At 36.2% G+C, this 13965-nt stretch overlaps 1 protein-coding gene across 1 annotated transcript in view; it reads right to left on the reverse strand.

The window, feature by feature from the left end:
• The window catches only part of RALGAPA1 (Ral GTPase activating protein catalytic alpha subunit 1), a 128264-nt gene that overhangs the window by 79141 nt on the left and 35158 nt on the right, over window positions 1-13965 (reverse strand). The window contains exons 18-21 of the mRNA XM_019474888.1: window positions 7026-8594; window positions 4945-5069; window positions 2481-2697; window positions 1179-1355 (exon numbers count right to left, since the gene is read on the reverse strand). Coding sequence (XP_019330433.1) covers window positions 1179-1355; window positions 2481-2697; window positions 4945-5069; window positions 7026-8594 — 2088 coding nt within the window. The remainder of the gene's footprint in view (window positions 1-1178; window positions 1356-2480; window positions 2698-4944; window positions 5070-7025; window positions 8595-13965) is intronic.

Genomic DNA, 13965 nt, shown 5'->3' on the forward strand with positions numbered 1-13965 from the left:
CAATGTCCAAGAAAGCTAATACCATGCTTCTTTCAGCAGGAAGGCAATTTTCGAAAGTGAAAATTGTGGCGGTGGAAGTAAAGATGTCTTTCAATATCTCTGAAAATGCAGAGTTTGATTTCTCACAGAGAACAAGACACTGTATGTAGCTATAAGCTTTCACAGATAAATAGGTACTTGTTCCCAGGGTTGTAAGAGGAATGGTAGTGCGTTACAGTTACGGAACACGGAGTATGAAAATGACTATGGACATCTTTACTTCTCATTTACAAAATCTGGCAAGAGACTGTTCTTCCAAATGCTCCTCAGAGAGGGAGATTCTCTCTTTCAGAAAGGAGCCCATTCAATTTGGGTTAAATGCATCACTTGGTGGTTGCTAACCTAATTGCCATTCTACCTCTCTTTCTCAAGAAACAGTTGCAATGTAAACTGGTGGAGCCTCAAGCTCATCAACTGAGGCTGTGAAACACTGCTTCCTAACAGGCTTACTTGTTCATGAAAACAACAGGGAAAGTACTAAAAGAAAAAGAATTCTTAAGTTACACAAGTGGAAACTGATCTTACAGGACACAATAACTAACATTTTGCATATTAAAAGCTCCCAGTTACACAACAGACAATACAGAGAGAGGTTAAGATGGATGTACATAAAAGAATCCCATGATACTTCAGTGTGATACACTGGTTTGAAAGAGCGCTGTCAAAGCCTTCCAAGGAAAAAACCCTTCCTGAAAATTAGCTATTTGACTACCAGTAATAAAAGGACACTTGTAAGAGATCTAGCATACATTATGTGATAAGAGTTTTCTCCCTGGTAATTGTATAGATTTTCTCATGAAGGGTTTAAAATACATTTAGCACCAAGCCAAGGATCATATGGGTAACTAAGTCAGACAAAGGTTTTCCACTTATGTTATTTCATACATTACTTTTCAATAGCAATCAAAAAATAATTGAAATCCAAGAATCATCTTATATAGAATAAAGATTCATTGCAGAAGCTGGAACTTGCATTCTTCAGGATGGGTGGAAAATTTCTGAAATAAATGCGCCTTTTTTAGGGTTTTTTTTTTTTTTTAACTACTTTACCAGTAATAGTTGCAGCTTCAGCAGACAATGGTTGCTGATTGAGACTACTTTTTTTTTTTTAGGTTTTTTTTTTTTTTTAACTACTTTACCAGTAATAGTTGCAGCTTCAGCAGACAATGGTTGCTGATTGAGACTACTTGTTTCCGAATCTATGTGGAGTGTAGTTAGACTGGCCACTTCTTGCTCCTCGGCACTTTGTTGCTGTCCTGAAATTGCATCAACGTCAGTGGAAGCTGGTGTCCCTGCTTCAGTGCCAAAGCTGAAATCTGTATGAGGAAAGTACTGTATTAACTTACGACCTAAAAATATCACTAATATAAAAACCAAAAGCCCAGCACCTCCAAAATCCTCCATGTAAAATTTGTATGTGCATCTCCTATGCTACTAACACACTGTTGCAAAATTTACGTAAAATGTAACAGCAAAAAGTATTTGACTATTATGAATAGTCTCATTTCTGTCACAAAACTGTGACTGTACTTCTGGAGAAGACATTCCTGTTGCATGTCCTGTATTCTGCTTAGTTGCTGTAAGTTCATCTACATGAGAATAAAGTAAAAATAATGGAAACATACATTAAGGAATTTATTTGCAAAATTTACAAGCTGGAAGAAATATCCAAGTTGACTGTTAAAGCACTAACTTCAAACTAAAAATATTACGGCAAATGATATTCTAAGAAATGGCTTTTTCAACACTAAAGACAAAATGTCATGCTGAAATGTAGGTTTAAATAACATCGCTTAGTTGCATAACATCTACATATCTAAAAATTGTAATTTCTTCAATAATTTCTACCATAGAAACATTATTTCTCTCTTACATAATACATGAAGTCATAATTCCTAGCAACCATAATGACCCCTTCTGTTGAACAAGAGTGGGAATGGATAAATGAAACAAATGAAAAGCATTAGGATATCAAACAAAGCACACTAACGTTACCATAATATTACACTTAGTATCTTGATTAATCTATAGCTACACAAAGACCGCTGTAACAATGTCAGAAGCCCTTCTTTAAATTTTACCTAACTGTTTTCAAAAGAATTAAAATAACTTCCAAAATAAGTAACCTTTCATCTTTATATTTTGTGCAAAACAGACGGATACGCTCCAGGGAGAAGACAATATTGCTTTCTAACGTCTGTTCATTGTTGTTCTGCTTTTTGCGCAGTAGTATTCCAGTGCTGTTTTGTTTAGTATACTATAAACATGATAGCCTCTCTCAAGAACTCTGCTTGCTCCATTAACTCGCTAATGATTTCAACGGGAAATCAAAATAAGCTCTCTGTATAGAAGACTACTGGCATATAACTTTAAAAGAAAGAAAAGAGAAATTTGCAAGCAAGCAATCAAAAACACTACTACTTTCGGAAAAATACACTTGCTTTCAAATTTGCGGCCATCATACTGGAAGGCGCTGAAAGAGTCAGAGTGGCTATCTGAACTGATGAGGTCACTGCTGCCCGCACTGGCAGGTGATGTCCATTCGGAAGGCACGCCTGGGTCGTCGATAGGACGCATTTGGTTCTGTTTGTTCAATATATCAGGAAGGTCTTTAGGAACTTCCAGGCTGCCAGGACTGCTTCCTCTTCTTGTCACATTCTAAACATTGAAGAGACATAAATTATCTTACAATCTTGGATGGCTTATTTACATAAAATGGAAAGAGCAATCCCACATTTGCAAATGTCAGAACGTAACAAATAGTTCCCAAGTACCTAAACCAGAAATTGTCATCACACTACATATGTAGCCAAGACTTTCCAAAACCCCAGACAGGCAGCAGTAAGTGAAGAACCCATGCAGTCACAGAATTTCATAAATACAAATTTTATTTGCAAGATGAATTTTTGGGCACATACCTTAAAAGGCTACGGTTCAGACTAGCATGTGCCACACACATTATTAGGTAAGACTTGAGAGAGAAAAATAGTAAAAAAGTATATTATCTCCAGATTATGTCTAAAATACTAAAGAAAATTTGTTAACCTTGGTTCCAGAGACAAGCAGAAAAAAATGTCAAGGAATTTTGTGTTTTCTGGCCTATAGGCTACCATGCTATCAGCAAAAATTTCATGTACACCACAACCAACTGAATTTACTAATTCATGCATTAATTTTCTTATGATTAAGCCAAAACCTTGGTATTGACTTGGACACCAAAGACAGCATATAGCAGAAATAAGGCATATAGATTTGCTCATGTAAAAGTAAGGTGGTCTTCTACTTGGAGTCTTTCTTTAAGCCGTTTTTTTCACAGATAGTACTGTTTGCTTGAGAGGGAAGAGAGATAAAGTAGAAAAGCCATTTTATGAAATGGCTTGAAATCTTTATGCATTATGAGACTGAAGATGACTTCCTTATACACTAGGCCCAGTCACTTCTCTATTCTTTTACGACCATACTATTAATCAGAGATTTACTCAGACTGACAAGCTTTTCACGATACAAGGTTTTAGCATTCAATAGATACAACCTAAAACTAATCTTAGTAAGTTGGTACTCTGTTTTAAGAAGGCATATCTATTTTTATGTGCTAGATTACAAAATCAGTGGCAGTTTCAAAATATTTATTCAAACTTACCTTGGCTGTTTTTTGCTACCTAAGGAAAGTATCAACTCTCTTGTCTGAACTATTAATAATCAATATTCTTGCCCACCTATGTGAAAACAAATAGTATTCACTCTCTTTTTCTCTTCTTCTGTGGCCAGCTATGATGAATTCTGTTTTATTAATTTGCAGACTAAGTTAATTTTTTTTTTAAAATAGATTTCAAGTTAGCATTTTCGTCTTGTAACTCAAGACTTACTAACAAGAACACTTTGCACCAACAATCAAATTTCATAAACATGAGTTCAATACAAAAGAAAAAAAGCACACATTTGGACAAACTCTGCAAGTCCTCTCTTGCCATTTATAAAAGATGATGATAAATAAACAAATTTTTCTAATCACTTCACTGAAGGTTGTTCTGCCCCTTATTAGCAACAACTAAACTACTTGTTGACAACTTTCTACAGGAGTGTGTCTTAAAACGACCTTAAAAGAAAAATCTTAAAAAATTCTAAGCACCAAAAAGAACTGAACAACTTTGAAATGCTACATTTAAATTGTCACCCGTTCTGTTCTTCATTTGCAACTTTTAAATTTTAATATTTCCCCTTTTATTGCTAGTTAATAAAACACTTATCTCTTCAAATCAGTTGTCTCGTTCTGTAAGCATTCAACAGTAACCAGAAATTCTTGACTTAAAATTGATTACAATTTCTCATTATGAATGACATTCCAAACAACATGACACTTCTGGAAAAGTGTACAAAGAAAGCATATGAAAAGTTGGTTCAATTAGCAGAGAACTATTTACAAGAAATTATTCAACACTTGTAAGTGAAACAAAAAAATGAAGGAAAAACATATACTGGTGTAGTTTCGTAGTCTGTTGCGCTCACGATACCTGGAGAGAATAGTACCATACTACAGCATGATACCTAACTACATACCACACTGAGGACTGCAAATTTACATATAAACTATTATTCTGAAAGTGTCTGTGTACAAAGATCTTTACAGGTGCAATTAAGGCCGTTTAATTCAATGAAAACTATTCATCTGACAGTAACTTCCGCATTGCTTCCACAATGAAGATTTAAGAGAGATGAAAACACAAATGGCATAAAATGGCATGAATCTATGTCAAAGGCAAGGGATAATTAAGTGATACTCTTAATTCTTTCTGATTCATAAAATCCAGAGAAATATGTTTCAGTGAACTGATTTATAACATCATTGACGAGTTCACACATATATGCAGACTTACATATTGAAATGTAGGAAGTTTAAAGGCTTACCAGTGCACTACCACTGCGGAGTCTCTCAGCTATAAATTCATCCATGAGGTCAGGAACATTTGTATTGCTACTGCCAATATCACTATCAATAGGGTGCAGCTTTTGACTCATGTCCTCTCTATTAGCTAAAAGCAAATGAACAACTGTATATAGTAAAGAACACATCAAGACATTTTCAAAACAAAGGTAAAAACAGAAAAAACCCTGCTAATTAACAGAAACAAACAAACAAACAAACAATCAAAATTGCCAAACATGCATTTTAAGAATTTCCCTCTTTTAAAGCAGATTCTATTTTAAGAATTAGTACGGCTTCTTCTTCCCACTAAGCAGGGGTTAGTTGATTTCCAGTACCACCTTTAAGAGCAAGAAGCTTATAGGTAAGCACTACTCAAAGTTGTTAATGCTTGCTTTAAGGATACAGCATATATTCTTCCTCCGTATCACAAAAAGTAAGTAATAAATCCTAAAAATTTTATATGATTCCTACAGGCTCCTTCTTCATTGCATTCCTAATGAAGAGCCACGTTGTGGAAAAAGTAAACTAGGTTGTAATATGTAGTAATGACATATGTCAATGCAGCACCGTATACAGTTAGTATAAATAGTGCAAAGGAAGTCTTATGTAATAAAACTACATGCTAGTACATGGAATGAAAATTCAAACTCTGGGTGGTCAATGGTTATGAACAATTAATTAAGTTCACTCATTTATCAGTGTTATATTTTTGATGTAACTATACTGTTCATATTTAACTGTGGCTGTTACACCTGACTTCATGATCTTCGCCTTTAAAGTCTTCAAGTTATTCCAGTTCATGTTTTCTCTGTAAGAATTTTTCCCTCAGTGTCATCTTTCATGAGACCACAGTGTAGTTTATTCTAATAGTGAGGCTCTGTTAGATGTTACAGATTTTAAATAAAATGTATTTCTAAAATTAGTGCTTTCTAGATATCACTTTTTCAGAAGTCTAGATTCTGCAGAGAAGCAAATCGCTTTTTTGAGACCCATGACAGTCACGCTCTTGCAGTGCTATGCTTACAAAGACTGCCCTCAGGTGGCATTAACATCTCGATGCAGGATGCATTACAGAATCCTCTGTTAATCATGCCAGCATAACAATGGGAAAAAAGAAAACCTACATTACTGCTGAAAGTTAATTTATTGTTCATTTAAGGTTATTTAAAATGTGAAGTAAGACAATGGATATTAGAGCGACAGCCTTCTTTTTTGACCAGTCCACAGAGGTCTCAGTTAGCAGGAGAAGGACTATCATGAGACCTTCATGAACATCCACGATTCCAAGAAAAAAAGAAAGCAATAAAAGATGTTGACAAGATATAACTGCATCCATTTTGATGAATGAATTCAGAAACGTCTACAGCATGTTTTGAAAAAGATTCAAACAAAACCTTATGATTAGACTCACAGAGAACCGTCGTAATTAAATCATTCCAGTAATAGGAGATTTCTGTTTAAGACTATTTTTTAAAAGTTATCTAAACTGACCTCCAAATATAAATTTGAGGGGCTTTTTTTGTTTTGGAGGAGAAAAAGAAGGAAGAGGAGGAAGAGGAGGAGGAGGAGGAGGAGGAAGAAGAAAACACACTAAATGAACCAGAAATACAATTAGTTCAACCTAGCTGGTCAAGAGCCAGGTCCGTCTGACAAACAAACTACACTCAGAGTGGAATAGCACATTCTGGTAAAATATGCATATGCCAATCATTCAGTAGGCTGAATTTTAAGGCTCTGCATGGTAGATGAAAATTCAAAATTCTCAAGGCTTAATCCTTTATTAGGTCATTTACTGTCTCTTCCTCTTCCCTAACCTAATGGTCTTCAGCAGCAAAGAGGTTCAACTAAATATCTTGAAAAGGGAAATTAGTAATTTAAAGTATGTAAAAGTAACTTATGCTGGGAGAAAAATCAGCTGGCTGTAGGCGCATGCATAACCAAACAGGGAAAGCAGTGATCATCCCAAAGCCTTTTGATTGCTTATCAGAGCTTGCTTCAGTTGCATTAAGCCAAACTGGTGCTGCCCTTCTCCTTTTGCGCTCTGCACACTGTTAGTGCTCACCTGCAGCTTTCCTTCCAAAATAGCCCATTACATGACTGTACAGATCCCTCAGTGGAGCCTCTGCTGGCATTCTGTTCTGCCTCTGTGGGGAAACATTTGCCTTCGGCTTCGAAAGAGCATGTACAACAGTTTTATAAACACCACCCAGGGAGCCCTGCTGTTGCGCTGACTCCTGACCTGAAGCTCTAAAGGCACTACGATTATGGAACTGATTAACTGCAATACCTTCTTTTTGCAACATGGCTGCTTGAGTTTCTGTAGATTCCTTAATTTGCTTGCTGCCAGCTGAAGCAGCATTGATCGCATCTAGAGGTCTATATATTCCAGGTCTAACCAGCTCCGTGACAGCTGATGAGCTAGTGCTTGCACTGGTACCGCTGTTGCTGCTACCACTACCGCTACTACTGAAGCCACTGAGTTTACGAAGTCTTGCTTTCCAAGCAGCCTCTTTGCTCTCAAGAGGATTGTAAAATTGAACCGATTCTGTAGATGGCCTAAAAGTAACGTGAACACTATTTCTTTTTTTAGTCGTTATTTTCATGATTTTGGCCCTATGAGTTACAGTTTCAGATATACTCCTTTTAGTTGGTGACAGTTTGCTTGTGCCTGTGCTGTGAGGCATTTGAGGGTTAACTTGTGCTTTAGGAAGAATTTTCTTTGCATGCGTAACACGTGAGTTGGTTACTTTTTCATTAAACTGGGCACTTTTATGCTTTTCAGCTACCGCTGCTTCCACAGCTGAATCTACATCAGCTTCAGTGGCTGCTTGCCTGTACAGGTATCTCTTCCCTTCTTTGCTGCTAGGACTACTTGACCCATGATTGAACACACTTTCATATTGTTTGTCAGTATTTAACTGTCTGGCTTTATCAAGCGCTTGATTTCTTGTAAAAATGTCTACTTGAGTGGGTGCAATATTACTTATAAAGCCACTTTGGTTTTGTTCTAGGTGCAGCTCTGTGTTATCGGCTCTTTCTGTAACAGTGATGCTATTCGTGCATTGACCGGTCTGATCTCTATTTTCTAATCCGTCCAGTGGTAATCTATCATTCCTATTTAGTGATGTATCAACTTCGTGAGCAGAAGCCTCACATTTATCTATCTCAAAGTTACCGCAAAGTTCTTCTTTTTCTTTAAGATATTCTCTCAGAGAGGAAAGGAGATCATCTTCACCTTCAAGGTCAACATACTGGCTTTGTTCAAAGGCTGTGTTTGCAAATTCTACCGGCCCTATTAAATGACAAAGATGGTCATAAATACTATCCCCAACTTCCAAGGAGGACTCTCTGCTATTTGTATCAGTGATATGGCTTTCAGTGGATCTATGCATTGAAGAGGTCTCAGTGGAACTCTGTAAGCTTGGAGCATGATGGGATGAACTGTCAATGACAGGAACTGCACCTTTGGCTCGTTCAACTGCGAATGGTTCCAGGATGTCAGAGGTGCTGCTGCTTCGTGGCAGTGGCTGTTCCTCATTTAATGCACCAAAAACTTCACTTGGAGCATCCTCACTCTGTGAAAAATGTCTGACTCGAGGTGGACGTGGAAGAATTTGAGCATCGTCAATGTCTGTAGGAAAAAAGTATATGTAACATGCACTAGAATTTACATACAGAGACAATATTTATTTACCACTACATCCTAATTACGTGACTTTAAAAGCCAGGAAAGTCCAGAGCCTTGTTTTCTTAAGTACAACAAAAATATTTTTTCCAGTACTAGAGTGTTAAAAACACACGCACATAATATCCAGTACAGAATGTAATATAAATGAGTTAGACCATCAGAACACAGTTTTAAATGTTAACATGCATGAGAACAAACAGTGAGACCATGGAACGTTTGGAAATACAGTTAAAGCTAGGGCTGTGCCAATAAATTCAATAATTCAACCAATATTATTCCAGCTAGCTTGTTCAGGAAATGGTTACCTGGAATACAAATTAGCTTAACAGTAGTACCCTTCATGGAATTTACATCTTCAGAAAAATGCACAACTCCAAAGAGAACAAGTAAGTTTTCTGGAAAATTAGAATCGTCTATTGAAGTGGCAAACTATTACTTTTTTCATAACTTGTGTGAATGTAAGTTACTCAAGTATCAAAAGGAATACTATCATATGATTATGAATATTATGGCATACGTAATATAGTGTATACCTAAAGACTAAAGCTTTTAAATGACAGGGAAGAGCTCGCCCTATACGGAAAAGATGACTACACATACTGGATAATTTAAAGATATACCCTTTTTCCCTAGAAGGATGTTTTGTCTCTCATCTTCAAAATGCAAAACTTAATACTAAATGGAAGCTTACCTCCCCCTCTTCTTCCAGTTTTACCCAAGCAAATGTGACATTTGTGAGCATTACCAAATTAAGGACTCTGCTACTGAAAAACATCCTGCAGCCTCACAACAGTTAACATTAGAGTAAAACCACTTTTGTTTATGAAAAGACCAGAACATTTGTTATGACCATTTAAATCGGTGATTCCTTGTCTCCGTTGAGACTGCTAATATATTAGCATCAGTACAAATCATAGTTAACTGTAATGAAAGCTGCAGTTCCAACATGGATCACCTAGGAATTGTAGAGAAGTATCTTCAGCCCATTTCACATCATCCACCAAAATAAAGAACCTTCACGCTCCTCTTCAGATTTCCTGATACGTTATGGGAACACTACATACTATCAAACCACCGGTGTAGGCAAGACTAAGTATCTCTTACAGACAAATCAACTAATTGCAAGAATTTGAGCTATCCCTTGCAGTCTTTTTATGGGATAGGCACTTGAACAGTAAAGTAAAAACAGGTTTCTCAGTTTTCTGTTGGTTTCTTTTTGATAGAATCCCTTATTCCCTGGATTTATTTTTTACTACCTACCACTTTAAAAGCGTACCCACAACTTTTTAAGTCAGGAATAACAACAAAGAGCTTAAATGAATACCAACAAGAGTTACTTGCCACAGTAAACAGACTTACCTTGTTGTTCTATCTAGAGGGTTTATCTTCAGGACTGCAATGGTGAATTTACTTAAAACCAGCACAAAATTTAAGCCCCTTTCCTTCCCCTAAATCTGATGTGTTACTGCCAAAATAAATATTTCAAGTTATTACTTCATGGATGTCTATACCTATTTCAGTAATACTTAATAATGATAATCTGAAGTCACGTTAAAAACCAGCTTTAAAGTGCTCACACCTTTCTGAGAATGTTAGAGCTGGAGCTGAATTTTCTCGTATTTTCCTTCTGAGCAAAGCATACAAACTGGAGGAATGAGATACAGCTGTACTTAAGTACATGTATGTGTTGGAAGAAGATGAAAAGTGGTATTTCTATGCCAAATTTTTCAGAGAAGTTAAAATTTGAAAATTAAAGTTTGGCCTAATACGAAGTTTACTGAACTGTAAAGAAGCTATTAGGAAATAGAGAGATCTGTATTAGAAAAAGAGAGTAGACATCCAAGCTATTTCAGAAAATAAACATGAACTGAAAATCATCATCTACGGCACAATTTATTATCGCTTTCCTCTCTCTTCAGCTCTGATAAGCAACAAATTCTCATCATTGTTCTTGTTCAACTTATTACTAACTATATGAATTAACACCCTCCAAAATGAATGGTCTCTCTCTCTAGTTGGAACTGTTATTTCAAACTCTCTATTGACCTAGGCACAGATTAACACAGGTTATGCTTATATAGACTCAAAGCTATTTCTTACAGCTGCAAAGAAAGGACCATAGGATTCAGTCAAAAATATCTATGATAATGTTATATATGAGATTAATATATGTAACTATGATACACCGATCTCATCTTGAGCCCTCAATATGTATGCATCTTTCATACCTTTTATAAACTCAGGCTTATCTAAAGCAGCAGCCTGAGGACTGCATACTGTGCATGCATGCAGTGATTATGATTTTCTAGGATGTTAAAAATTACTGGATGGAGAACTCCAAAGGCATGCCAAGCAGCTCCACACATTGAAATAAATTCAGCTAGATTTATTTCAATGTTGATCCAGTATTAATTTTAGGTGCTTACGTATGCATGACAAGTACACAAACATTTTCAAGCAAACGTGTAGTGCTTGTGCCAATAGAGATTTCTTTTTTGTAGAACAGAGGCAGGAATTAAGGAAATGAAAAATATACTGTTATTGCAATATCAGCACTCAAAATACAGACAATGTTTAAAAACCCAAACGAACAGCTCCTTCACAATCAGGGCTCACCCTTGCACGCAGGTATATAGTCAAACCGGGACACCATCAATCCCTAAGGAGTTTTCACTACCCACACTGCAATTGTGCGCCAGAAGCCTGTGTATTTGACACACTGCACGTACTTAGGAGAAACGCTGGCCTGGCTCCTAATATGTTACAGTGAGGAAGAGATTGAAATTGGTAGTTCTAGCTAATCTCACCCAACTGCAACTTTCCTTAAATCAACCTTACCTCTCCTTTTTCTGCTAGAAGGCAGAAAGAGAAGGTAGTTTTTCAGCATCAAGTGGGAGTTAGATATGCTAAAATACAAACTCATGGAGAGACACATTCTGGCAAGAGAGCATGAGCGCAAGTAGAAGATTCCCATATAATGTTGGGACGGGATTATATTTCATCATGGAAAGTTAGTTCAGGAAGTGGAGAAAAAAATAACACATTTTGCTTCTCAGCTTTCATTTCGATTCTTTTATAAGAACACACTCATTCTGTGAGTTTCTGGGATTAAAGAATAATTACAGCCATACTGACGTTACAATTATGAATTCTTTATATTTCATCTTAATGATTACTTACTGATTAGGGAGCAAGGTTGTAAAGGCATAATATACGTCTCCCTTCCATGTTAATACTTCCTTTGATTCTTTTAGTCCCAGTGCATACGGAAAAATCTCCCACCTGCGATTCATTAGACTGCCACTGTGGCCCACTGCTTCCAGGAATCTCACCTACGTCTCACCGACACTTTTTTCCACAAGCAGTCTTGTACCTGAAAATCCTCAACAGGAGCAGGAATGAATCATTATTTTGCTAGTTACCCTGTAAATGTGTAAGACTGGATTTCCTGTGATTCTAACAGGTTAATAGAAAAGTTCTTTTTAGAAATATTGCAGGTTTGCAACAATTGCACTGTACCAAACTACTAACTAAACATCTTAAAGCATAAATCTCCACTTCCACTTTCTGGATCCTGTTTGAAAAGTTGCAAATACTCTGCACATGGAAATACAGCATAACTTAGAAACTACATGACGGAATTACAATCTTAGGAAAAGCATCCCCTATGATGCTAGATGACTAGATGTTAAGATTGAGCTTTTGTAACAAATTTTGTTAACCTACTGACTGATCTTCAAGCAGAAACATTATGCCTCAATAAATAACAAATTATAGTGGGGTCTTCTGCCTTCCTCTTGAAAATTAATATCCTGTACTGTACATAAGGTAAAGGTTTTGGCATAAATGCTTTCTTTTGGACTACCTGTCAAGATTCATCAGTGTTCAGTGAGTCAATCTTCCAATGAGGAGTTTCACAGCTAAAAAGGAGCTGAATACTACTTCAGAAAACTTAAGATAAGGGCATCCTCTTCTTTTGGAATCATTTGAAATATCCTCTCCTTCGAGTTGTGTTGGATCTGAAATTTAGTTTGCATAACAGGGATATTCATATAATTGTGAAATAAGAGGAAGGGCTGTCACAGCAAGCTAAACATCATTCATTACCTAAAGCACACTTACGATAGACACAATCTGATTACTTCCCAAATTACATGCTGTAAATCTGGACACAGAAGGCTTTCAGAAAAGAATATATTTACTGTAAGAAGAAAAGGCAAGGAAAATGATAAAGCTCCATGTTTAAAAATAAAAAGAAAGAAAAGAGAGAGCAATAAAAAAGGCAGACAATTAAAAGAGCAAAGTGCACTCTGATCCAGTGGATAGTTTTTCCTTTACTCTGCTACTTCCCCATCAACACTCTAACGGCTTGCTTTTCTTCACTAGAGCTTTTTAGTTTTCTGGCAATGTTCAAGATTCTTGGGCACATAATGAAGCTGTTTCAACACCCATCTGTTGGAGAAGACACCAAAACCAGGAAGCGCCTAGGACTTTTTCTGTGTTAGAAGTGCAAAGGTCTGTAAAATTATTTCACTTTTAAGAATTACATTGGTCGTGCAGATTTTGTATTGGATGAGTATTATTAATTTATTACATATAATTTGTATTTTATTATTCTTTGTGGTGTCAAGATTTGCATTAAAATACTTTATAATTTTTCATTGTGAAAGTCTGGTATCTCTAAGAGTGGGTTCCTTGGACTTTCCCGAGTCTCCATTTATGTTTTTGGATTGACTAATAAGGCACCACATTTCTGTTTCACAACAAGACGACTTAATCTTGGACGCACATCAAAATCCAATTATGAAAATCCAGTTCTTGATACTTCTTGGGTAACAAAGGCAGGCAGGAGAGACAGAAAAGAAAAAAAAAAAAGAACATAACTTCCATAAAAAAATTACTGCCATTAAGTCCTTATATTTGCACACAGTTTTGACTGTATAGATAGTCCTCCCACTGTGCTTTCATTTTTTTTTTTCCCACTCATTGAGACAAAGGCGTAATATGATTGTCAGCCTTACACGCTACTAATTTACACCTATATAATAGCTGCAGCACAGGAAAAAAAAAATAACATTATCTGTAAACTTTCATGCATGCATTTTTAAAATCTGTGCTAATTCTAATTGGTGAACCTATTTGTTCAAAGAAAATTATCCAAAGAAAGCTACTGTCAAACTTCTAGCCAACCTCCCTGCTGTTGTCCTCCTGGACAACAACATAATGTTGAGGAAAACTACAACTCTGTAGAAAATGGATCATTTGGAACACAACACCAAAACACAGCACTTCAGAATTCCAAACTACAGATTGT

The sequence above is a fragment of the Aptenodytes forsteri genome, unplaced genomic scaffold, assembly GCF_000699145.1.
Source record: "Aptenodytes forsteri isolate BGI_AS27 unplaced genomic scaffold, ASM69914v1 Scaffold108, whole genome shotgun sequence".
In the NCBI taxonomy this organism is placed as follows: Eukaryota; Metazoa; Chordata; class Aves; order Sphenisciformes; family Spheniscidae; genus Aptenodytes; species Aptenodytes forsteri.